The sequence below is a fragment of the Eptesicus fuscus genome, chromosome 5 (assembly GCF_027574615.1).
Source record: "Eptesicus fuscus isolate TK198812 chromosome 5, DD_ASM_mEF_20220401, whole genome shotgun sequence".
Lineage (NCBI taxonomy): Eukaryota > Metazoa > Chordata > Mammalia > Chiroptera > Vespertilionidae > Eptesicus > Eptesicus fuscus.
In genome coordinates, this window is record NC_072477.1 from 65,570,015 (window position 1) to 65,595,529 (window position 25,515).

A 25,515-nucleotide genomic window follows, 5' to 3' on the forward strand; every position below is an offset into this window, starting at 1 on the left:
TGTTGGAACAATCGGTCGCTATGATGTGCACTGACCACCAGGGGGCAGACGCTCAACACAGGATCTGCCCCCTGGTGGTCAGTGCTCAGGCAGAAGCTGGGCTCTGTGAGGGCTCAGGCCAGGCTGAGGGACACCCCCTCTGCTCAGTGTATGAATTTTGTGCACCAGGCCTCTAGTAAATCAATAACAGTGGTTGCTTCTGGAGAGAGTAACAGAGGGGCCAGAGCAAGGCAACTTATTTTCACTGTATACTTTTCTATACCTTTTTAATTTTTTACCATGTGTGTTTGACATCTATGTGAAAAGATAAACTAATTTTATTAATTAATTTTTTAAACAGAAAAATATCCATCAGAAACACATTATGAAAAAGTAATTAAATTTTATGAGCTGTAGAAATCATATTACAATCTTTTCCATTAGTGTTATTTTGTTAAAATGATTACATATTGTAGTCACTGAATGATTTTTCAAACATTTGCTGCACACTTTCAAATTATTGATGGGGCATAGTGCTTGTACCTCAAAGTGTGGTCCTCAGACCAGCAGCCTCAGTATTACCTAGGAACTTGTTAGAAATGCAGAATCTCAGGCCCCACCCCAGAACTACTGAATCAAGAGTCTACATGTTAATAAGAATCTCAGGTGGTTTGTCTTGTTTGAGGTATGAGAAACACTGAGCTAAAAGATATAATAATAATTTAAAAACCAAATGTTTTACTCATCTCTAATCTTTGATCCCCTGCCTCTCAAAATTGCTGTTTAGTGTTAGACATGAGCAGAGCAAGGACGATGAGCCCGGTACAGAGTCACCAGGGTAGAAAGCCCCAGATGCAAGAGGCAAAACTGGGAAAACAAGAAACTGGCCCCAGGGTAACCTACCCTCCCCTAGTATTTCACTGGTCATGTGATTTGGACCCCTGATCTTTCATATTGCTGATCAGGCGAATTAGACCCTCTGACCTTTTCCTCCCTAAAGATAACATCTAGGCCTCCTTGTATTTCAGCTCCAGGCCCAGAAAAGCAGTAAAACCAGACAAGTGAAGCCCTGGTACCTCAGAACCAGCTCCGTTGACTAATGACCCCCTGTCCTGGCACTGACCAATCAGTGGAGCCTGTGAGGTCCGCGCTGAAAGGAGCCAGGCTAAGAGACCTTGTGAGAGTTTAAGAAATTTTATGACATTTTCTCAAGGTGGGCTGAGACCGGTATGTTGGTGTCAGCCCTGAGGGGGTGGTTAGGGTCTCTAACGTAGGATAGAAGTATGCAATATAGAGTGAGGGTGTGGGTGCACAAGCAGAGGGGAGGGCATGAGTTGGTCAAGGGAGTCAAGGGAGGAGAGTGCAGAGGGCTGTCAAACAAAGGGGGATTCATCTTGCTTCTGCATGCACAAGCCATCTACTCCAAGCTATGGGAAGAGACTTATATAACAATATATATTTCAGAAAACATGTCCAAGCAGGAGAGATTTAGGATAGTTCATCCTGACAGAAACCACAACCCTGAAAGAGCACACCTGGAAAGCTGATGAATATTCTATTAAGACCCTCTCCTGAGATCTGCCCTAAGATTTCCACCTGCAAGAAAGTGATAAATGGCCCTAGCCAGTTTGGCTCAGTGGATAGAGCGTCAGCCTGTGGACTGAAGGGTCCCAGGTTCCATTCTGGTCAAGGGCACATACCTGTGTTGTGTGCTCAATCCCCTGTAGGGGGCGTGCAGAAGGCAGCCAATCAATGATTCTTTCTCATCATTGATGTTTCTATCTCTCTCTCTCTCTCCCTTCCTCTCTGAAATCAATAAAAAAATATATTTTTTAAAAAGAGATAAATACACTCAGGACAAAGGACCCAGTGCATGCTCTCCCTCTAAGGAGCATATCTGTACCATTCCCTTCCCTCTCTCCTTTCCCCACAGACACATATCCCCTAACCTCTAAGGGACCTCATGGGACTTGCAACCAGGGGAGCAATGGGCAGTGGCAGCTCATCCCGGACTAACCCCCTGAATCTATCTCCAAGGCCCCCTTTCCTCTGACTTCCCAGGGAGCCAAAGCAACCCAGTCTAGGCTCTCCTATTGTTTCTTCTATGCCCTTCCTTGTTTTACTCTCCTAAGTGTATTTTTGCTGCCATCATGGACCCAATAACCTTTGGCTCCGTGCTGTGTAGCCCTTCCCTTTGGGTATCCCTATTCCCCAATCCCTTTTCCTTAAATAAATTCAATTTTTCTTTATTCACCCTCTGAGATAGCTATTTAGCCTGCCCATGTACTGCCAACGTTAATCTTTCAGTTAGATGATTCTGGAAAACAAATTACTGAGTAAAAGAAGGCAAGCAAAATAATACAACCTGTACGACTCCATTTATATGATCTTCCAAAAGAGCTACACTAATCATGGTGTTAGAAGTTACCTTTGGGGAAGAGGGAGGAGATAGACATTGCAACAGGGTCCAAGAGTTGCTTTTGGAAGGCTAGTAATGTTATTGGTTATTTATGTTTATAATATTCTTAAGGACCATACACCTCTGATTAGTGTGCTTTTTGTGTCTTATCCTATCTAATAAGGAGGGACTATGCTAATTGACCCTCACACCCTCACAAAGATGGCAGCACCCACAGCCAATAAGGAGGGAAATATGCTAATTGACTGCCACGCCTTCAAAGGTGGCGGTGCCCAGTCCCCTCAGCCCCACCGGGGCGGCAGGCGCATGGCACAGCCAGGCCCGCCCCCAGGCGGGTCTGGCCACTCTGCGTGTCTGCCTCCGGAGTCCCCCAGTCCCCTCAGCCCCCCAGCTGCCCAGGGCCAGCCTGAGGTACAGGCAAGCCTTGGATGGCAGCTGCCCAGCCGCCCAGGGCCACCCAAGGGTCAGGTAACCAGGGCCGGCCATGGCTTACACTGCCAGCAGTGGCAGCAGCAGAGTTGTGATGGGAGCATCGCCTTCCCCTGATTGCCGGGTCGCCTCCCACCCCTGAGGGCTCCCGGACTGTGAGAGGGGGCAAGCCGGGCTCAGGGACCACCCCCTCCAGTGCATGAATTTTCATGCACCGGGCCTCTAGTATTTCAGTAAAAAGTGTGTATTTTTTTTAATTCCACTATTATCACCTACCTCAAAACCCTTGACCATACCTGGTTTGGGGATGGGGGGTGGGGTCAGGGACAAGGTGCTTGATGAAAAGATACTAAGTTGATAAAATTATCTGCACCGATTTAATTACTGATAGATAACTCCCACACACTCATTTCAGAACTCATGTACATTTTAAAAGGTGCCTACTACTGACTGCTTTCACCCAAAAGATGACATGAGTACAATAGAGCTCCAGGCACTCTCTGGAGCTGTGGGAGGAGAGCACAGGCTCTGCTCTCTGACTTTGTGGGTTTGGAGCCTGGATCTACCACTCATTAGCTATACAGGGGTGGGCAAAAGTAGGTTTACAGTTGAGTACACAAAAGTTTATTCGTGTATTATTGTTTATTGTATTACAACACTAATCCTACTTTTGCCAGCTCCTATATAATCTTAGGCAAGTTACTTGGCATTGCTGTCCTATGGGAGGATGACAATTATAGTCCCACTTTATAGGAATGCTCTATGTATTAAATGGGATAATATATATGAAGGGCTAGGCAGTGCCTGGCATGTAATAGACCATTAGTGGACAATTATTTGAGTGCAGGTCTTCTCAATCAATAACTCCCAAACACTACTTCACAGATAATCATTACCTGCAGTTCAGGAAAATCACAGAAAACATTCCAAAAGCCACTTTCCTGAACTCAATTCAGGTGTCGTGATCGAGGTGAGAACCAGAATCTGGAGCATCAGCAACAGGTTTTTCAGGATATTTGTTTTCAGAAGCAGCTGCCTCATTCCCTTACCTTTAGCCAGCAGTAATGCCTGTGTCCGCCCACTTTCCCCACAGCTCAGTACAGAGCTGGGCCTGTTCTCACGCCTCCCGCTGCACTTCCCCAGGAGCTGGCTCTAAAAGCTTCTCAACTAAAAATTTCAGGTGGAAATACTTGCAAGCAAACTCCATTCTCTTATTTCTAATCCTCAAGAGGCTCAATATTCTCTTTGCCCACTTCTTCCCAGTTCCCCTTGGCTCCGGGCAACAGTATAAAGGTGAGAACAAAGTCTCCACCCCAAGGATAGAAGGCAAAGTCTGACAGAGGGGTAGGAGTCAGCCAATGCAGTCTTTTTATCCTTGTTCCAAGGTGAACTTTTTCAAAGCATTTGCATTTTCTTTTTTCTAGGCCTGGCCCCAGGACCAGCAGCACTGTAGCACTTTTTTTGAGAGAAACATCGATTTGTTGTTCCACTTATTTATGCCTCCATTGGTTGATTCTTGTGTGTGCCCTGACCAGGGATCGAACCTCTAACCTTGGCGTAGCAGGATGACGCTCTAACCCACTGAGCTACCCAGCCAGGGCAAAACATTTGCATGTTCAAAAGGTGGTTATTTCCAGGTAGTAGGACATAGGTATTTAGCATTTTTTAAATGATTTTCTGCATTTTCCCAATTGTCTACAATGACTATTATCTTTCTTTGGGGTCTTCTCTAATTTCAAAAGCAGTCTGTGCTCAATGCAAAAAACTTGGGAAGCCTCCTTAATCACATCATGTGAAGATAACAGCTGTTAACATTTTGGCATATGTCTTTCCAGACTTTTTCTTATATAGAGATGCTTCATTTTTGTGATCTGGGAAAAAAGTAAACATTTAAGAGACAAAGCCTTGGGTCTTTAGTCTTCAATTTTATTTCTGTTTTTAAAGAGCATCTAACAGTGTGGAAATGTTCCTAACAGCAGGGGCCACCCATGCACTCCCCCAGCCAGGACTGGGGTCCAGGCTCCAGTAACTCCCGCTCACCCACATCAGCTATTAGGCTTTTTCTCTCCATCTCTGGAGACCTGGGACAGAAGAGGGTCTCCAATTAGAGGAAACATTGGGACTAAGGGACGCTGTGAGGATTGGGCTCAGACACAGCTGCCTTTGTTAGCCTTAGGATATTTGGGGATCTGGTAGCATGCTCAGACACACTATAAGAGGGCATGGAGAGGGGCTCCTGGTCTCCTCTCTGGCCTCACTCATTCCTGGGCAAGCCCTACAGCACCCCTTCTTGCTAGGCTCAGGGCACTGCCTGTAGAAATTGGGCAAATTGTAGCCGGTGGTTATCCAGTATGCCTTGCTGTAACCTGGTCAGCTGCACTTTACTTCTGGCCGAAGCAGGGTTGGTAAGCAGGAAGGTGACCTGAGAGTGTCCCACTGCCTCCTACCATAGGGCTTAGGTCCTGACTGTACCAACCCCGTACTCTCACCTAGAGGGGAACAACACAATGGTATCTCTTTGTGAGGAGGGGCAAACCTGGGCCTCCAGGCCAGAAACACCTCAATGCATGCACTTAAGCAGGAGGGGCAGCTCAGTCAGGAGAGTACTAGTAGGGGCCCACAGGGCGAGATATACTCTCCTCCAACTCCTTTCCACACCCATGGTAACCATGGAAACATAACCACCCCCTCCTGCCAGCTGCCTGGGTTTAGACAACCAGGCCTGGCCCACCTCCACCCAGCCAAGGCCTAAACTGAGGAGACCAGACTGGCCACAGAGTGGCTGCAGGAAGAACTGGGATTGGGTGATTTGGTCAGTCCAGACTTCCAGCACAGCTTGGGAAGACTACCACAGGAGCCTCCACCCTTTGCTGCCTGGGCTGGGGTCAGATGGGGCTAGGTTAGCCAGCAGAGCCAGCCGCAGGGCCCCGGATGCCCTCTGCCTGGGGCTAACAGCTACTGTGGGGCAGTAGCCCTTGCTGCAGCAGCAGAAGCCTCTGGGACTCGTTGAGGGGGCTTTCTGGCTGCTGCTCCTCCACCCTGGGCTGCTCAGCTAGCCCTCCAGGGCTGAGGATGTACCGATAGTCACTGGGGGTGCCCCCCACTGCCCCTATGCCACTGCCATTCTCAGCCCCGCTACCAGCCTGGTCTCCACCAGGCAACTCCAGGCTCCCTTCCTCAGCAGGCTCCTCGGCTCCCTCAAGGTTGATGTACAAGGGGTCGCGGCTGGTGGATAGCACAGACAGGTGGCCCAGAATGGTTTCCAGCTCCATTCGCAGGCAGGTGAAGCTTGGGCGCTGCTTGGGGTCGGCACTCCAGCACTGATACATGAGCTCATACCTGGGGCAGACAGAAGGGAAGGGGAGGTGGTGAGGAGCCAGAAGAAAGGGAAAGGGTGGTCCTTCCCTCAAAAGCATACAAAACCAGGATCTTAGAAAATTTTATTTAACAGCTTCATATAGCCCTAGCTGGTTTGGCTCAGTCAATAGAGCATCGGCCTGCAGACTGAAGGGTCCAGGGTTCGATTCCGGTCAGGGGCATGTAACTTGGTTGCAGGCTCCTCCCTGACCCGGGCCCTGGGGGAGGGGCTCATGCAAGAGGCAACCAATCGATGTGTTTCTCTCACACTGATATTTCTCTCTGTCTTTCCCCCTCTCTCCCACTCTCGCTAAAAATCAATGGAAAAATATCCTTGGGTGAGGAGTAAAAACAAATAAAAACACCTTCATGTATAGGGCTTACCACGTGTTGGGAACTCTTCGAAGTAGTTTATATTTATTATTTAAGTATCACAACAACCCTATGAAACAAGTGATCCTCCTTTACCAATGTGGAAATTGGGGCACAGAGAGGTTAAGAACCTTGACAAAGGTCACACAGGTAGAAAGTAATGAAGCTGCAATTGGAAGCCAGGTGGGTTGGCCCCAGAGTCCCTCCTATTCAGTCTTGGGAGGAAGTACTAGGAGTGTTTTTGTCTTGTGGAACACAGCCAGGAATGTAGATTGGGCAGCCGCGTTTTGTCCTAAATCCTCACCCATTCAGGCAGTCTTAAATCTCTTTGTTCGCGAATACCTTTGAGAAAAGCTTCCAGCCCTCTCCCCCTGGCAGGAACACTTTTGACACACAATTTCAGGAACCTTACAGATTCCCTGAGGTCTTACCCTGTTCCTAGGGCATGCCTCAGGCTGAGGAAAAAATAAAAGAAAAAAAACTAATGGGAAGGGGCTGAGACCAGATTAGTCAGAGACAACAAATGCCTGACTCTCTGGTTGTTTCCACAATAAAAGGTCCAAACACTCCCCACACACCAGCCTTCCTGACAGGGCCCCCAATGATGGGGGGAGTCATGCCAGACACCGAGTAGGCCGTGGGAATGGTCCAGGGCCACGGGTCCGTGGCCAGGCTGGGACACATTGTCAGAGCTGTGCTAGGAGCCAACTGGCGCCCGTCCACCAGGCTGCTGGTGGGAGGCCAGCATCCGCCCACCCTCTATTGACAACAGGAGCTCCAGTCCCGGAGACGAAGCCAGGGAGGGACTGGTCCGCACTGCCCAGCACACTCTCTGCAGCTCCAGAGGCCTAGGCAGGCTGCGGCCAAAGGGCGACCCGACCTTCCTGCCCAGCCATGCCCTGAGCTCTGCCGAATGAATAGGGGGGTAGGGCCGGGTTCATGACTCAGATTTCTCTCTTACACACAGTCCAGGCTCAGGGCACTTCGAACCCACTGCCCTCGAGAAAGAGGACCTCGCCATTCAGGCTGAGCCTTCCTCTACCTGTCCACATTCTTGGACTGCTAGAGGCCCAATTCCACAGCAAGAAACAGAGGAAATCCTCCTCTGCTCCTACGAGGAAAAGACTACTTTTAACCCCATTTTGTAGATGAGGGACTGGGGTTGAAGAGGTTAAGTAATATGATCAAAGTCACACAGCTATTAAGTGGATGAATTGAGGCTTGAACTTAGATCTCTGTCATTTCAGAATATGTGCTTCTTAAACATGACGCTATGACTTGTCTGCTCTAGTGTTATTCCCTCACCCCATGCAAGCCAGGGTCTTCCTGGGCCCCCAGAGGACCATTCACTAGTACCAGTGGGAGGGAGTCCCTTCACTCCCTCAAGAGGCCAAGACAAGAAAGGAACCCAACCTTCCTCCCAGCAAGGAATGTGAGAGACTAAGCAGTTTTTCCTTGCCCCTGTGCAGCCCTCTCTGGGGGGAGGGAGGGCTCGCTCGGCCAGGAGCTTTCCTTAGACTGGCTGGGAGGGGTGGGGGAGAAAGCGACAGGGAAACCTGCACTGACTGCTGCTCAGTCCTGTAACTTCTGCCTTCAGGGCTCCTGGTTCTTCCTGGAAATTGGAGAAAGCAGAGTAACAGAGAAAGGCTAGAGCAAGAAAGATGAGATGGGCCTTAACCGGTCTGGCTCAGTGGGTAGAGTGTTGGCCTGCGGACTGAAGGGTCCCTGGTTCGATTCCGGTCAAGGGCATGTATCTTGGTTGCGGGCACATCCCCAGTGGGGAGTGTGCAGGAGGCAGCTGAATCGACGTTTTTCTCTCATTGATGTTTCTAACTCTCTATCCCTCTCCTTTCCTCTCTGTAAAAAAATCAATAATATATATATATGTATATATATATTAATGATTTTTTTAAATCAATAATATATATTAAAAAGAAATATGAGATGGGAAAGGAGGAAAGAAAGGAAACAGGGGGGTGGTATATGAAAAAGAAGTTTAGGGTAAAGGTCAGTCTTCCCTGAACAACAAGGACATTTCCAAAAAAAAAAGAAGAAGAGAAGATCTAATTGAGGTTCTGAGCTGCCACTGGCCCAGCAGCTGTGATGGTAGCCATCAGCTGAAACCCCAAATTCCCGTTTCTTCCAGAATCCCCTTCCCGGGGCACTTACACATCCTCCATACAGTCCGGAGGCTGTTTCAGGCGGTTCCCGCCGATGAGGTAGTTGTAAATCTCAGCGTTCTCGATGCCAGCATATGGCGTCTGTCCACGAGTCATGATCTCCCACATGGTCACCCCAAAGGCCCACTGGGACAGAATGGGGATAGGAGGAGAGGTGTCACTAGGCTTCCTGAGCCAGGCAGAGCCCTGAGGCAAGCACTCCCTGGGGCTCAGGAGTCTCATACAAGCCAACCAAGGCCCAGGGCGCTGACCTGGCTGGGCCCTTAAGGATCCGAAAGCTCCACCCATACACTCGTCCACACCACTTGTTACCACCGAGCCTCCCTGTGCCACCACACCCACCACGTCACTGTGCACCGTGTACAGGTTGTCGGCCAGGCTCTCCAGGGCCAGCCACTTGACAGGCAATTTGGAGGCACAGCCCTGACGATAATAATCCCCGCTGTAGATCTTCCGAGAGAGTCCAAAGTCGGCCACACACACCGTCATGTCTTCTGCCAGCCTGTGAGGAGGATTGAAGGGTGGAGTCATGCTGGCAGCCTTACCAAAGCCAGGGCATCTTTGTTCCCAAGCTGTCACCTTGCATAGCAGTTACTGCCCCAGGCAAGAGCTGCCCATTAGCCAGCACTAGCCACTCTCTCCCACTCCCGAGCCCTGGAATTCACATACATGCAATTCCGAGCAGCCAGGTCTCGGTGAATAAAGTTCCGGGAGCTCAGGTACTCCATGCCACAGGCAATGTCCACCATGAACCGAATCAGGGTCTGCAGGGGCAGGTTCTGGTGGGCAGACAGAGCAAGCTCAGGTTGGATCCGTCCGGCCAGCCAGGGCAGGATAAACGGGGATCCGTGGCCAGAAAGCCGAGACTACCCTTGGAATCACTTAAAGGGAGGGGAAAGAGGGGCTTCCCAAAGCAAGGAAGCTCTGGCAACCCTTCCAGAGCGCCCAGGAGTCAAGACTCCCCCGATCTGGGGCTTCACAGGTCTCTTCTCCTAGAAAAGGCCTTGCCCAGCCCAAAATTCCCAGCAAGCATAAGAAGACTCGAACTCAGAGCCCACCTTCTCCCAACCAGTTCCATTGGCCCTCCCCATCCAGACAACCTCTTCCCCAGGGTCTTTGTCCCTTTCTAACTCCTGGCCACTTCCACCCCAGGCACTCACGAAGGGGTTCTCCCCAATCCGGGAGGCGAGCAGGAAGGCGTGCAGGTCCCCGTGCTTCATGAAGGGCAGGATGACCATGGGGATGGGGAGACGGCCTTTGGCCCTGCTCCGGAGGCTGACCCCTGGGAAGAAGGGAGAGTCGGGAGCGGGGCACATAATCGGCAAAGGATGGCTCAGGTGTCTGCATGAGCCCGTCCCTGCTGGGTCCTATCTCTAGCCCTGACTCTGCTACCTCCTTCCCCACAAGTTCCATACTGGCCTGGTGACCACCGAGGATGAACTGTGGCTGCCCCCAGATCTCTGGAGCATCTTCTTTGTCTTCCTCCTTCATGTGCAGACCTTTGGTGCAGGACCTGGAGTCTGATCAAACTTCAGCCAGGACCTCCTGGCTATTTTGCCATCTGCTCACTAGCCAGGTGAGTCTGAACTTCTCTCCCACAGGCTGCCCTCCCGCCTAATTGTGTATCTGCCTCCCCTGAGAAGCTCACCAACAAGCTTGGCCACATGTGGGTGGTCAAACTCCTTCATGCAAGCAGCTTCCCTGAGGAACTCTTCAATGTCGCTCGAGGCAATGATGTCAGCTGGGAGAAAAGGATGGGAGGGAGGGATTGAGGAAGATATGGCCCCCGTTCTGACCCAAGGCTCCTAGGCCTTGTCCTTCAGATGTCCTGGGCTTCCCAGGGGCCCATGAAACAGTCTGGCCATGAGCAGGAGAAACCCTGCTACAGGAGTGGTGCTACCTAAGTTTCTTCACTTGCTAATGCCTTTCATCGGACAGCCCAGCAGCTCAACCAACCACAGCTTTCATCACTCTGAGTGAGCCCCGAGTACAGTCCCCGCTGACAGCAGAGAGCAAAGGCTGAGGCATGAATGTGTGTGGGTTCATGTCTGTGAATTATTCACGCGGCATCCCAGTTAGTGCTAGCTCCTCTGGGAAAGTCTAAGAGCCCCGTAGAGCCTGCTTCAGGATCAGCCACCCTTCCCACCTCCCACGTGATGCCTTCACGCCCCACGCACTATTCTCCACTCACCTTTCAGCATCTTTACAGCCACTTTCACAAAGGAGCCATCCTCCTGCTTCAACTGGGCCTCCCGCACTGAACCAAACTCCCCTACAAACCAATCCAAATTACGGTCAGTCCCCTCACCCTCCTGTCCTCCACCCCATCCCTCCCAGGTGACCCTCTATAGCAGGGGTCCTCAAAACTTTTTAAACAGGGGGCCAGTTCACTGTCCCTCAGACCGTTGGAGGGCCGGACTATAGTTTAAAAAACACACAACTATGAACAAATTCCTATGCACACTGCACATATCTTATCTTGAAGTAAAAAAACAAAACGGCAAAAACACCCGGCGGGCCGGATAAATGTCCTCGGCGGGCCGCGGGCCGTAGTTTGAGGACGCCTGCTCTATAGGGATACAAACTCGTTAGACTCTGGGGCCATCGGCAGAGGCACCCTCTTCCACAGCCAAAGCAATGTATGCTCGGAGTGACTCCTCATCAGCACTCCTCGTCCCCACCTGCCATTCCCTCAAGAATCCCACACTCAGGAGTTTATAAGCATATCCTGTTTATAGGAGCCAACCCAAATCCACACCCTCAAAGTGATGGGAGCAACCAAGCACACCCAGACACGGTAACCTCCACCCACGCCAACCCCTGCCCAGCCCCAAATACCTTTGCCCAACATCCGGCCCAGGGTGAACTGCTGCTCCGGGATGAGCACATCCTCCAGTTTGTCCTTCAGTTCGTCACTGATGCCCAAGCTGTCCACTGTTGGGGAGGGGTGGTGAGAAAGGAGAGGGACCTCTCTGGTTCCTGATCCCAAACCCAGCGTGCCTCCTACACCCGACTCCACCCACGGAGCAGACGTGAGCTCTCCCACGGCTAGAACGACAGTCTCCACAGGGGTAAGGTCCGCATGTCTTTTCCATACTGTGTCCTTGGCACTCACCAAGGTTCAGACACAGAGGCCAAATTCATGAGTTAGTAAAAGGAATACAGATAGGGGCACACGATAGCCCATTCTTCCCTCGAATGATTCCCACCACTCACATGTGGCCTCAATGCGTTCAGGCCTTTCCCGATTGAAGGACCGGGCTGCCCGGAAGTGAACAGCTGGCTCCCCTCCGGCCATGACACTGTCAAAGGCTTGCCTAAAGGGAAACCCAGGACTTGGGGTCAGCTCCAAGGTCCGCAGTCATCACCTTCCTCTCCCTGTGTCCCTACCTCTTACCCAAAACGTGTCTCCTTCCGCCTCTTTCGAAGCAGGATGAGAGCCAGGGCAGCAGCCGTCACCAGGGCTGTCAGCACGCCCAGGACCACCGGCACCCAGGATGTACGGCTATGCGGAGGGCCTTGCTGGCCTGTGGGAGACAGAGGCCTGAGGTAGGCTGACACCAAGGGAGTCCCTTTAAAACTTTCTGATGATGGCCATCTGGCCTGGTCAAGAGATTCCCTTAAATCAGTGGTCGGCAAACTCATTAGTCAACAGAGCCAAATATCAACAGTACGATTGAAATTTCTTTTGAGAGGCCAAATTTTTTAAACTTAAACTATATAGGTAGGTACATTGTTATTAACTTAATTAGGGTACGTGGTATTTTGTGGAAGAGCCACACTCAAGGGGCCAAAGAGCCGCATGTGGCTCTCGAACCGCGGTTTGCCGAACACTGCCTTAAATCAATTAAGGACCTGAGTAGAAAAAGGCTCCAAAGGAAGACCTGAGAGTTCCTACCCTGTGAGTGACAGGCCCTGGCTATTGGGACCTACAGCACAACCAGAGAGGGAGATCTAGTTTAAATGTCAACCCTAGCCTCAGCCGCTTGACTCTGAGTCTTTGGGGCTATTGGGAGGTAAGGTGCTGCCAGCCTCCTGGGGTGCCCTTGAAAGCCCTCATCCTGTCCCCTCTCTACAGGCCTCACCTGCATGGTCATGAGAAGAGACCACCAGTGGCTGACTCCAGGGCCCACAGCCAACTGCATTGGAGACGCACACACGCACAATCAGGTCCTTCTGAGGATCCCAGACTGTCAAGTTGGCCCAGGTCCCTTCCACTATCAGTTCACCCTGCAGCCAAGAAAAGCCCCCATCCCACACTGAGGCAGAGAAAATGGCAGAGAAAAAGGCCTCCAACTGGGGCCGCGGGCAGAAAAAGGTCTCGCTAGGAACAGGGGAGCCTAGGGCCACTGCTGGACGTTATCACATTCCTGCTCCAGGCTGCAGAGGCCTCTCCTGAACACAAACAAGGCTCAGTCCCTGGAATGCAGGGGTGGGGGATGGGAGGGAACTGGGCTTCGGATAAAAAGGCCTTATCTGTGCCCTCCCCCCAGTTTGTGAAGAAATGTGCTTCCTGCTTTACATACAAAGTAGCCAATGGATGCAACCCTAACAGGAAACATAATCCAATAAGAAGTGCAGCCTGTAGGGGAAGATGGGAGGAGCAGGCTTCCTGGGGTGGGGGGAGGCCCAGCCCACTACGCCCAGGCCTACCCAGGACAGCCATTCTGAAGCCAAAGGCCGTAGAGCCCTCAGGGGCGACTCTGTACACCTAGAGAGTGGAGGCTTCGGTCTTCTTCCCTTACCTGGGTTCCGTTGTCTTGAACCCAGGACAGTTTATAGGGTCCCAGAGGGCTTTCGAAAGGGCCCTCAGGGATCACTTCTTCCCACTCCAGGATGAGACCTGAGTCTGTGCGGATGGCATGGAGGTTCTGGGGAGCGCTGGCTGGGGCTGTACCCAAAAAGAGAAGGTTGCTAAGAGCCCCGCCCTTCCCACCATCACTATCCCATGCAGGCGGATGGAGCCAACTCCCACAAACTAAACAGTTAAGAGATCAGCAGGTGGGGGAAGAGCTTGCCTCCCAGTTCTGACTGCTTCACCCATGTCCTGGGGAGGAGGGTTTAGCAAGGGCAGCACCCCTGCTAGGCAGAGTGTTCCTCCGACTACTCCCCCGTCACAGTCCAGCCAGCCTCCTTGCATTGCTAAAGAGCTCCAAACAAGTTCCCGCCATGGGGTCTTTGCACTCATTGTGCCCTCTTCCTGCAGTGGTATTTCCCCCAGCATGGCTCCTTCCTTATCAATTCCTAAACCACCCTGGGCACTCTCTTCATCTGATCTTATCTACTTTGCTCATCTGTTCCACTCACTAGAAATAGAGCTGCATGGGATGGGGGTAAGATATATCTAGTTCATAAGTTTGCTGCTGGCACTCAGTGTTTGCCAACTGGTGCATAAAGCTCGCTCTCAGGTAGCTCCTCTCCCAGGCAACTCCATCCAGAACTGGAGCCGACAAGGACCTTCCCCCACTCCAGCCCTGACCAGCCACTCTGCTCTAAAAGTCCCTTACCTAGACCCTTTGTCCGAAAGGGCACCCAGTCAGCATATGGAGAAGGCCCCAAGGCATTGGCACAGCGCACCCTGAGGCTGTAGTTGGTAGCAGGTGCCAGGTCACGGAGAAGGCAGGTAAAAGGTGGCACAGGGACCACGACAGCCAGGACCTCCCAGCCTCCTGGGGCCTGTGTCACCTATAGAAAAGCAGAAAACTAATAATGTAGAGGGAGACAAAAGATGGGATAGGTATGCATATGTGGTGGGGAGACTTGAGCTAATGCCTCCTCTAAGTCTATCAGCAAACACTTGTAACCCACCCCTTCCCACCAGCCCCCCTCTAATAACACACCAGGTTCCACACCACCCGCCATGCCTTTGCAAATGCTGTTCCCTTTGTTTAGAATGACCTGCTCTTCCTATCAAAGTCCAACTCATCCTTTAAGACAACTCAGATACCACTTTCTCTGTGAAGGCCTTTCCCAACTACTCCAGAAAATTCACGCCCCTTTGTTTTCAGTGCACAACTTGGTTAGAGTAGTTACCACCTATTGGTATGCCAGCCAGCTCACAATCTCAGAACTTCTCAAGGGCAGAGTAGCTGGGAGCCTAGGGACATCGTGAACCAGGCCTTCACCTCCCATTTTTGGAGCCCATGGCAACAGTACAAATGGAGATCCATATGGCTAAATATTTAAATGTTATAAATCAGCCCTGACTGGTTTGGCTCAGTGGATAGAGCGTCGGCCTGCGGACTGAAGGGTCCCAGGTTCTATTCTGGTCAAGGGCATGTACCTTGGTTGCGGGCACATCCCCAATGGGGGGTGTGCAAGAGGCAACTGATGGATGCTTCTCTCTCTCATCGATGTTTCTAGCTCTCTATCCCTCTTCCTTCCTCTCTGTGAAAAATCAATAAAATATATTTTTTTAAAAATAAATGTTATAAATCAGCTAACAAATTATTAAATAAAATATTTCTTAATATATTGACAAACAAAGCTTCAAATCAACCTGGAAGGTCAGGTTTGCATTTATAATCCTCCAAATCCTTGGACTCCCAAGCCAAAAGGTAGTGGCACAAGGTCTGTTCCATGAGGGGTGTCATGTGCATGGGTGTGGAAATACTGCCTGCATACCCATCCCCCCATAAATGACTGCCCTTTGGACATGGAGGTGCACATACCATACCCTCCCAAGGATGCAGCAAGGAAGAGGCCCACACAGGTCCGGGAGCAGACTTGCCATAAGACAAGAAATCCTGAGGGCCTAGAGTACGTATGATATGGGGAGAGGAGGAGGAGTTGTCCTCATGATCTGGATAGGCATGTCCCACTTGCCCAGGAGGAAGGGGTGAAGGGGTGAAGCTCAAGGAGGGCCAGAGTGGGGTCCTCTAAATGGTGGAGCCCAGAGCAAGGGCCTCTCCTGGGGGAACTGCCTCAAACAGTTTCAAAGGTGCTCATTACCTTTAAAAAAATAATAATTTTATTTATTTTGTTAATCCTCACCCAAGGATATTTTTCCATTGATTTTTAGGGAGAGTAGGGGAGAGAAAGGCAGAGAGAAGCATGGATGTGAGAGAAACACATTGATTGGTTGCCTCCTGCAAGAGCCCCGACCAGGACCTGGGCCGGGGAGGAGCACCGCAATCGAACCCGGGATCCTTTGGTCAGCAGGCTGACGCTCTATCCACTGAACCAAACTGGCTAGGGCTCATTACCTTTTGCGTAAACATCTGAAAATAAACCTGCATCACCTCTTGTTTTCAGTATTACCTTACCCAGGTTTTTCACTCTCTGAGGCTTAGAATCCCTCCGAGTCCCCTTGTTCTCTTTGGCATGATTTAGGGGGTGAGGCATGAGAGTGCAGTTATCAGATAAATCAAAGGTTTGGGTTTTCGTCAACATAAGAAAAACCCTTCCAGACACCCCAAATCTACTCCGGTGATTTGCTTTCCAGCCTGAAGAATGCATGGATTTCAGCCAACCTGCAGAGTCACCTGGTTGCCAGAGCACCCTATGATAACAGGTAAGGGGCAAGTCTAGCATATCTAATGTGATACCACTGTCCACAAAGTGCCACCAAGGCGGCCAGAATGAACTCGGCATGGCCAGGAGAGCCTGTCCCACCCTCTCAGTTTACCTGGACGGTACAGGACTGAAGCACAGCTCTGCCATCAGCACCTGGCGTCCAGGCCACACTAGCATTGCTGCTGGAGAGCTTTGTCACGGTGATGTTGAAGGGGGCTGCAGGCAGTGCTGTGGATGGGAACTCAGAGTCAGTGCCCTAGAGTTCGGTGCCCAGGAAGGAAGGATAGGAGAGAAGGGGACAAAAGGTATGGGGAGTCAAGCCTTGAGTCCCTCCCTAGGGTCTGCCCCTCTTAAACTCAGCATTCCCAGGACCACAGTAATAGACAAGACAAGCAACCAGCAGGAGACAGATGCTCATGCCCAGGAGTGTGCCTAGGCTGTGGAGAGAGGCTACCCCTCCCTGAATTAGGGGCTCTGTCTGATCAAGGAAAAGGATAAGATAGTGGTGGTGGGGGGTGGGGAATGAGGCCTTGGGAGAGCAAGTCACTGCAGCCACAGCCCCTTCCCTCCCTCTGTGCAAACCAGCCCTTTGGGTCTCCTCTATCATCCTGCCAGGCTGTTTTCCCCTCCCCCACTCCCGCCACCGGGGGCGGGCAGAAACAAGGTTGGGCACGAGCCTTGACCATCTCCTGCCGGCTCCCTCTCTCCCTCCTCCCAAGCGCTCTGCTTCAAGATGGGAAATCTGCTGTGACGTCAGGTTTCTATTCTCATTGCAGCCTCAGCAGGGTCTCAGGTGCTCCCACAAGGAATGGAGCTATGCCAATTAACCCCTCATCCTCAGATCCCAGCAGGACTGAGAAGAGCTGGAACACCAAATGATTCTGTCTTCCCCCACGGGGCGGGGGGGGGGGGGGGGGGGGGGGGGGGGGGTGGGAGATGATACTGAAAATGGCCCTGCCTCACCTACCCCTCTCCCACCAGTCCTCCTACCTTGAAGACGAACCGTGGCTGGGCGGGAAGAGGCCAGGCCTTTCCGGTTGTGAGCTTCACAGGAGAACACAGTGCTCTGGGTCACCCCTGGGGCCAGAAAACCTCAGTCAGCTCCCTCCCCCCGGCCAAGCAGCGACTCCCATTCAGTCTGGGATTGGGGAAGGTGGATACTTAGGCTCCGGATCTTAATAGACTAGAAGTCCCTCCAGCTAAAGGAAGGGGCTAGACAGTGGGGTACGGCAGAAGGAGCAGGGGCTTTGGAGTTTTATGAGCCTGGGTATAAATCCAAAGGCTGGGGCTCTGTCTTCTCATCTCCCTAATGGGAGAACTGTGAGAAGCAAATGACGTCAAGTGCAGAGCACACAGTAAGCACTTGAGAAATGCTATACCATCCCTCCCACCTCCAGCCCAGCTCCCGAAGACAGCACAAAACTGCCTCCCTTTTCTGGTCGCTCCTTTATTGCACATTCCGGAGCCCCTCTCTGTTTGCTCTGCCTGTCACTGCTGTATTTGCAGATGCTTTGCCTTGCAATAGTTCTCAGCTCCTTATGCAGGTGTCTTGTCTCTAATTCCTTGGGGGCTGGACAGATGGTTTCTATTTCTCTTGTTTTCCCTCCATCCCCTGTGGTGCCTAGCAGTGTGGCATGTGGAGTAGGAGTTCAGGGAGTGCTTATTATCAGGCTGGCTGCCTGAGGGTCCCAACCACCCACACCTAGAGAGAACTGAAACCCAACCTCCCTTCTAATCTGCTCCAACCCAGCATCTCCTAAACAAGACCTGCCCTTGTTTCCAACAGGTCCTGCAGTCCACCTTGTCTCAAGATTCATATTGCTAAGGGACTTAGCAGATCAGAGCCTGCCCCAGCAGAGGAGAGAGGGTAGGTGAGGCAGGGGCATTTCCTGCCAGTACATGACACCAAGCTCAGACAACAATCTCTTTTGGCCAGTTCAAGCCTCTACCAGAAACATTTTCACAGATAAGTGAGCCTCATAAGCATGTGAGGTATGTGCCCAAGGACCAGGTGGATGTGCAGGTGTGGTTGCCACAGGTTAACTGTGTGGAGGTATGCACAGATACAGTTGTTTAGGAAAACCATGCAAGGGCCATTAGGAGAGGAGGCCCTGTATTTTTGTGCTGGCCTCCCCTCCCCATTTTCCTTCCCCCTGCCATTCCCTACTCGGCAGCCTGAGACTAGTCTTCTAGGCACGTCTGCCAGACACTCCTCCTAGCTCTGCGTGGGCTAGTTCCTGGCTCTATTCCTTGGGAGGAGTGAGGGGTGGAGGAAGAATGGGTGCCCCTGTTCCCTCCCAATTCATCTCCCAGGGCCAGCTGTGCACAGCCTGCGCCATGGTGAGCCAGGGAAAGAGGCTCCAGCATCCTCGTTAGGCACACACAGCAGGATCACCGCTAATCTGCCCACCCAGCTGGCCTGGCACACCTGATTAACAAGCTTAGCAACGGTGCAGCTCACATACCCAGGCACCAGGGTTTGCTCTGGACACTCACAATAGCAAACAGTGATTGAAGCAGATTTGAAGTCTGCCAGCCCCACCACCCCGGCTCAGAAGTCCTCCTGAGGCTGCTCACCTGTTACGTTTAAAACAGAAGGAGAGGGAAAAGGTCCCCCAATCTTTGTGCCTCCTCTCCACCAGATAATGGTAACAGGTTCAGGGGGACCCACAGCCTCACAAGACAGTTGGAAAGAGGCATTGGGTGGTACTGCCAGATCTTTCGGCTCCACGGTGAAAAATGGCACACCTAGGGAGAAAAGGAGCATGGGAGTGAGCCTTGCCACCTCTCAGCTTCCAACTGCCCAAACCACAAGTTTGCTCTTTGAAGCCCTCGCTGCATAAGGTCCCACAGGCCCTTATGGTTGGGTCCACTGTACAACAGGAACCTAGCTTGATAGGAGAGCTCTTCTTTGACCCCCCCCCCTTAGGAGTACTGTTTATGCTGTCCCCTTGGGCATGGCAGATTCTCCCTTCCCAGACCTTCTCTGACAGTCCCTCTCTGAGCAAGAAAGGGGGCAGAGGGTGGGGAGCTGGGAGAAGGGCAAAAAGGGAGAAGTGGGCGGGAGCTTGAGCTGAGTTCTGCTGGCAGGACCCAGATCCAGTTCAGAGCCCTTTGTTACTTTCTTAGTCACTTTGTTTTCCTGGGCTGAAAAGCTCTGAGCTCCCACAGCTGCGGATCCTTCCTCCCCTCCCCCTGCTCTCCCCCTTCTGCCCTGGCCACTTGGCAGAACAGGGTCCAGCCCCAGATGGGTGCTTGAGGCTGTTGTTCAGGCAACTGAAACTGACTTGCATCCCGTAAGTGGTGAGTCCTAGTTGCCCCTTTGGTTCTCAAATACCCAGATTCCAGTGGGTATGATCTTGCGATGTATGTAGGGGGTGGGCCTGGAGCCTGGTACAGTCAGGCAGCTTTCTTCCACTGAGCTTTCTTCTCCAGAGTTGTGGTCACCAGCAGACAGCCACGTGCCCCCTCACCTTCTACCGTGAGCCACACTGGTGGGGAGATCTCAGTTTTGCCCCCATCTTCCACCTCGCACCAGTACCGGCCGGCATCAGAACGCTCCACTGACTTCAGGCTGTGGAAACAGGACACCAGGCTCACCTCCCAAGGTCAAGGGGGGCAGCTCTGCTGGGCAGACTCAATGGGCTCAGCCTGCCCTTACTTCTGGAAGTTTCCACAGGTGGCCAAATAAAGAAACCACAGACCTCTGGGCATCATCAGCTTTGCCCCCAGCTCCCAGTGTCCCCAGGCTGGCATCCCACACCTTCCCCCACAGTCCTGCACCTGAGGAAGCCGATCCAGTGCTGCTCGCTGACTGAGACGTACATCTGATTCAAGCCCTGGACCATAGCCCCGTCCTTCATCCACAGTATGTCAGGATCCTCCATCCCCTCCACACTGCAGTTGAGACTCACCGGCTGCCCCTGAGACACTGTCAGCTTCACCGGGGCTCCCATGAGCTTCAGGCCTGTGCGGTGGGAAGGAGAAGGTTCAGCCCACTTGAGAGGTCCCCTGTCTCTGGACACATCCTCATCCTCTTCTAGAACCTAGCTTGTGTCAGGGGGCTCATTCTCAGCCAATGGCTAAGGCAGCAGAGGCAGGGCAGTGTGGAAGGGACTTAGACCTGGGCTGTGGGAAGGGGCACGACAGACTCTCCATTTCTGCCACTGCCAAGTTCCCCCCGTTGCTAAGGAAGTGATCTCTTCCCCATACCTCCCCCAAACCAAAAAGAAGTCAAGCCAGGCTGAAACAGTGGGGCGTTCCCACATACCTGGGGCAGGTACTGCCTTGTGACTGACTGCTGTACCCAGCCAGTACAACAGGCAACCAGTTCTCCACCCAAGATGTCAGCCCAGACCTGCACTGCAGCTGGCACCCCCCTCCCCGTACCCCACCCAGGCAAATGAAAGGAGGCTGAAGGAGGGAAGGAGGGAAGGAGGGGGTGCTCCCCTGAAGTGGAGAACATATGGCTGCAAAACCACGTCAGATCAAACACATGGCAGCCTTCCTGGCAGCCGCCTGCTCTATTAATACCTGAATGTGTGCAGGGGCGAGTGCTAGGAAGGTAGGAGGTAGAAGGGAGGGGCGGGGGGGGGGTGGACCTGAATGGGGAGCCCAAGACCCCTGAACTACTGTCAAACCAACAGAAGCCACCCTCGGAACACTATCCTGTGTGCGTGCCCGCGCACCGCCTGGTGTTTTTAAGCAGAGAAGGGCAGGCGAACTATCTGCATATCTGAAATCCAGTCCTGCCTCTTCCTGCCCTTTGCTGTGCGACCCTGGACAAATCCTACACTCTCTGAGACACACACCTTCCAGATCCTTGTCACTCTTTCACTTCCCTTCCCTGAGAGGCTGCGGGCGGTCTCGAGAGAGGGTGCCAGCTGCGTGCCTGCTGCCCTGTCCTGTTTCTTCCTTAGCCCCTCATCTGTCAGGACCAGTCACCGGACGGGAAGGCCGGCCTCACACACCCACACACGGGCAGCGGTCCCAGGGGTGTGTAGTGTAAACTTGAGGATCCGGAGTGCCGCAAGGAACGCTCCGGTGACTGTCAAATGCCTCCGTGGCTATTAGGGAACACAAGGCTAACCCCAAAAAGACTAGCCGCCTCGTCCCAGCCATCACCTCCAACAATCCCGGCTTCGGGAAGCTCCGTGGGCACAGGAACTAGAGGCTGCCCTGACATTCCCTGCGACCCGGCACCCTCACGGCCACTGCACAGAGGTGGTACCTCTGGGGTGCTCAGCCCCAGCCCCTGCCGTTCCGGAGAGAGACCCTGGTGTGTGGGGTGGGCAGGATGGGGTCCCCGGAACTGGGAGGGGAGAGCAAACAACTGGGAACATGGAGGTGGGAAAATCCGGGTGCAAACGCCCCCGCTCACCACACAGCCCCACTCCTCTCCTTTCCACCCCACCCGAGGAGCCCCGGGCGAGAGAAAGTTGGGGGTGGGAGCCCCGAGATCCAACAGCGAACACGCCGCTCCGCCCCAGCCCCAGCCCCCCCAGCCCAGGCCTTCCAGCGGGGTCCCCCCACCCAAATCTCTGGCCCGGCCGGGCCCGGGCTCCCACCCCGGCCGCGCCCCCCGCAGCCCCAGCGCCCCGCCGCCTCCCGGGCCAGCCCCTACCTTCGGCCACGGGCTCGGGGAGCAGCAGAGCGGCCAGACCCGCCAGCAGCGGCAGCGGCGGGAGCCCCGACCGCCCCATGCTCCGCCTCAGCGCCATCGGCGGCGACGCCGCACCATGCCGGGCCGGGCCCGCGAGCGGCCGGGGAGGAGGGCGGAGGAAGGAGGAGGAGGAAGGGGAGAGGAGGGTCCCGGGGGCGGGGGCCGGCCGGGGAGGCGGGGCTGCAGCCCGAGGCGCCGAGACCCGCGCCCGGGAAGAGACGCGGCGGCCTCCGTCAGCAGCGCGGGGTCGCCGGGGCCGCTCCCGGGCCACCGCGCTCCTTCCACGGCCGTCGCCGCCGTCGCCGCCGCCGCTGATTCATGTTCTTGGAGCCGCCGCCTCCTCCCCGGCCCTCCCGCCCGCAGCCGGAGCTGGTACCGCCCCCCCGCGGGGCCCCGGGCGGCTCGCCGGCAGCGCCAACCTGGCGGTTGCCATCCCGGTCCTCCGGCCTCTCCGGCCGATCCGCACCCACCCATGTCCCCAGCCCCGGCCAGCACCCCCTGCCCCGGCTACCCCAGCGCCGAACCCGAGGATCTGGTGGGTCCCCTGGATGGGCACCCCCGCCACGCCCCTCCTTTCCCCAAATACACTCCAGAATCTTTTCAAACCCACAACTCCAGATCCTGCCCCTGAAAACCTTGCTAGAAGAAGCCTCTGCCCCATCTCAACTTCTGTCCAGACTCCGATTCCGAAACCCAGCACCTGCCCCTCGGGACATAAGGCATCTCGGTGCCCTGACACTTCCAGCCACCAGCCCTCTCCCCCCACGTTGTCGTGACTCGGGTGACTCAGAGCTCCCACCGCAGGATCTACCAGAACCCCTTCGTGCTGCTTTCGGGAGCCTTTCACCCCCGTCCCCCAGTTCGTGCTCCACCTCCCTCCGCTTCACCCCCGAGACCTTGGCGTTTTCCAAGCTCTTCCTGGGAAGCCTCGGGTTTCGCCTGCTGTGCCAAAGCCCGGGAGCCCACCTCTGGTCGTTCTTCCTAGTTGCTTCCTCGGCTTCTAGCTACCCCTGCCCAGGGCATGTTGTGAAAGTTGGCTGTGTTATTACAATTTCCAATAAAACATTAGTTATTATTAATGGAACGCCTTGCACACAGTAGGCACTCTGTAACTAAATAGGCAGATGCCTGTTAAATCATTTCCTCAGAGCTTGGCCTGCCCCACAACCAGCAATCACTGGGGCGGCTGTGCCCACGGACACCCTGTCGGGCCGGTGCAGAACTGGGTCCAGATCCAGGTCACCAAGTGTTCGCCTCCCCTTTGCCCTCGCCTCTACGTGGGCCCTGAGGAGGGACCGGCCACTCAGTGCCCTGTGTTTCCGCAGCCTCTTTGGATCCTTCCAGGGATTCGCCTTCTGAGCAGCCGGACCCTGCCTCTTCCTCACTTGGCCCCATTAGTCCCTGTTTATTTCTTAATGACGGTGATAACAACAGCCGTGCTGGAGGCAGCCCCAGACCCCGTTGGGGCGCCCCCGGGCGGCAGCACGGGGAGAGACTCCGGAAGCCTGTCTGTTGGATCGCAGGGGCCGAGTCTTCGGTTTAGCTGAGCACTCTACCAATTTTCTTGGACACTGTGGGTTGGCTCCAGGACCCTTCCTTAAAGGAAAAAAAAAAAAAAATTGTTCGGTTCCAGAATCCACAGATTCTGAGCTTGGGCCGAGTCGTATCAGGGCAGGCAGGCAACAGTCTGGGACTGAAACCAGATTCGCAAGGGCCGCCGTACGGCAATGTGGCGGCTGCAGTCCTGCACTTGATTGAGTCCTTGTCACTTCTCAGGGCTCTCTCCCCCACCTCTCCTCTCCTGGGGACGACAAACTTGCAGTGGCAGGAAGCCTCCTTTTATCGACTCTGACTGATGTTGGAAAGACCCTTCCTAGAGAATGTTAAACCCAGAGCCCAAACCCAGCCTTCCGCTTCCTTCACTCCCCGCATCCCCTCCCCGCCATTTCCTGAACTCTGACAGAGAATCCCAGCTCAAGGGCCATCATTTCCTACCCGTCAAAATGGGCTTCTCGGACCTGTCATGGATGTCATTGCATTCTTTACTCGGAGCCTTGTCCAACTTCCTACCTCAGCTGCAGACTGGAGGCACATCGCTGTCACCCTCCAGCAGCACACTTTCCATGTGGGGCCAGGAGCCCTGAGTTCCTGCTTCCTCTACCCCTACTTCAGAATCCCTCTCAATCCTTAGGATTTCTACTTGCAGGGTAGGGCAGACTATAGGGCCCTGATCTTCAGAGTTCCCAGATCCAATAGGGTGCTTGCCTTCCTGAGCCCTTACACCCATTCTTCTTACCTATCTTCTCTCTCTCTCTCTCTCTCTCTCTCTCTCTCTCTCTCTCTCTCTCTCTCTGGTATAGAACATACTTTAAGAGTATGCAAGCAGGTGTGATTTTGTGGGAGAGGTGTGTAGGTGTGTGAGAGGGTGTGCATTGTGATATATGAGGGAGGGTGTGCATTTATGCAAACTCTAAATGTGACTGACACTTTGTGGGTGGATGGGAGAAAGTGTATGTGTGTGTGTGTGTGTGTGTGTGTGTGAGAGTGTGAGAGAGAGAGAGAGAGAGAGAGACTGGAGGAGGTTGGCTGCCTATGCCTGCAAAAATCTCCCTTCCTTTCATAAACGCATTGCTTGGAAGGAAACTAATCAAATCAACAGGAAATGTATTTGACCTAATGCAGGAGCAGCTGTCCCAGCAATTCCTGTCCTCAGAACAGAACAGGGGCCAGCTATGATCTATCCCTGGGGAGTAAGAAGGGGCTGCAAGGGAGAGGAAGGGCTCAACAGTCCCTTATACACAAAGCTAGGTTGAACCCTGCCATTTCCTTACTCAGGTGAATTAAGTATCTGCCCACTCTCTGCCTTCTCAGGAAGCAGCTGCTTCATCGTTTTTCAGAGTTTGGGGTGGGGGCGGGGGGGGGGGGAACAGTACACCAAGAGGATACCAAGGTGAGCCATGGAGTCCTGGTAGTTTCCCCAGCCCTATGATCAAGGACCTAGTCTTTCCCAACTACTGGTTAAAGAGGTGAGAGTTGGGAAGTTTCACTTAAGGAATGGGGCAGGCCACAGACTATGTTCCTCATCATCTTAGAGAAACAGGGAATCTGTGCCTGTGGGGCTTGGAGGATAACGACCTGCAGGTGTGATTCCAGGGCTGGTGGGGACTGTTGCTGCGCCTGCTAAATATACCTTGCCTGAAATTCCTAAGCCAAAAACAATGCCACTCCTTGCCAAAGATGAAGCAGAAAGGTAACTTCCTAGAAGAAAACAGACTTTGATTTATAATCATAGGGGACTTTCAAATAATCAGATTTCACCCCAAAAGCAGATTTAGGAAGTAGGAAGAGAGCAATAAGTTTGGGATTTCTGAACCAGCAGATGAGTCCAAATGTGTGAAAGAACAAAATTTGTCCTCTTCAAAATTTCACGTAGGGATGGCAGAGTTTCACCTAAAGAGGAAGTGTTTCATGTGTGAGTGTGAGTGTGTGTGTGTGTCTAAATGCCCCATATCTGGCCCTGGCCGGTGTGGCTCAGTTGGTTGGCCTGTTGCCAGTACACCAAAAGGTGGCAAGTTTGATTCCTGGTTAGAGCACATAGCCAG

The 25,515-nt window shown here is 53.2% G+C and overlaps 1 protein-coding gene across 2 annotated transcripts; it reads right to left on the bottom strand.

Annotated features, from left to right (window-relative positions):
* Nucleotides 1–5,440: 5,440 nt before the first annotated feature.
* On the bottom strand, nucleotides 5,441–22,212 carry TYRO3 (TYRO3 protein tyrosine kinase). Of its 2 annotated transcripts, XM_054716336.1 has the most exons (19): nucleotides 21,875–22,212; nucleotides 20,035–20,218; nucleotides 19,725–19,825; nucleotides 18,829–18,999; nucleotides 17,242–17,328; nucleotides 16,364–16,479; nucleotides 14,244–14,421; nucleotides 13,482–13,627; nucleotides 12,822–12,966; nucleotides 12,134–12,263; nucleotides 11,953–12,053; nucleotides 11,575–11,670; nucleotides 10,928–11,008; nucleotides 10,385–10,477; nucleotides 9,897–10,018; nucleotides 9,406–9,515; nucleotides 9,079–9,238; nucleotides 8,726–8,862; nucleotides 5,441–6,166 (listed from the first exon to the last, which is right to left on the bottom strand). In XM_054716336.1, the coding sequence occupies exons 1-19, from the start codon at nucleotides 21,969–21,971 to the stop codon at nucleotides 5,776–5,778; spliced, it is 2,646 nt and encodes an 881-aa protein (XP_054572311.1). In that variant the 5' UTR covers nucleotides 21,972–22,212; the 3' UTR covers nucleotides 5,441–5,775. The 2 variants fall into 2 exon arrangements, with proteins under 2 accessions (XP_054572311.1, XP_054572310.1); XM_054716335.1 differs by lacking the exon at nucleotides 10,928–11,008 and having other exon boundaries at nucleotides 21,875–22,043.
* Between the last annotated feature and the right edge of the window lie 3,303 nt (nucleotides 22,213–25,515).

Bases quoted from the DNA above. Each gene is read 5' to 3' on its own strand.
- TYRO3 (XM_054716336.1), bottom strand. From the start codon at position 21,971: ATGGCGCTGAGGCGGAGCATGGGGCGGTCGGGGCTCCCGCCGCTGCCG. The intron at 11,671-11,952 runs GTGAGTGGTGGG...CCTCCCCAACAG, and splicing joins TGAACGCATTGAGGCCACAT to TGGACAGCTTGGGCATCAGT. The intron at 9,516-9,896 runs GTGAGTGCCTGG...TCTGCCCACCAG, and splicing joins GGATTGGGGAGAACCCCTTC to AACCTGCCCCTGCAGACCCT.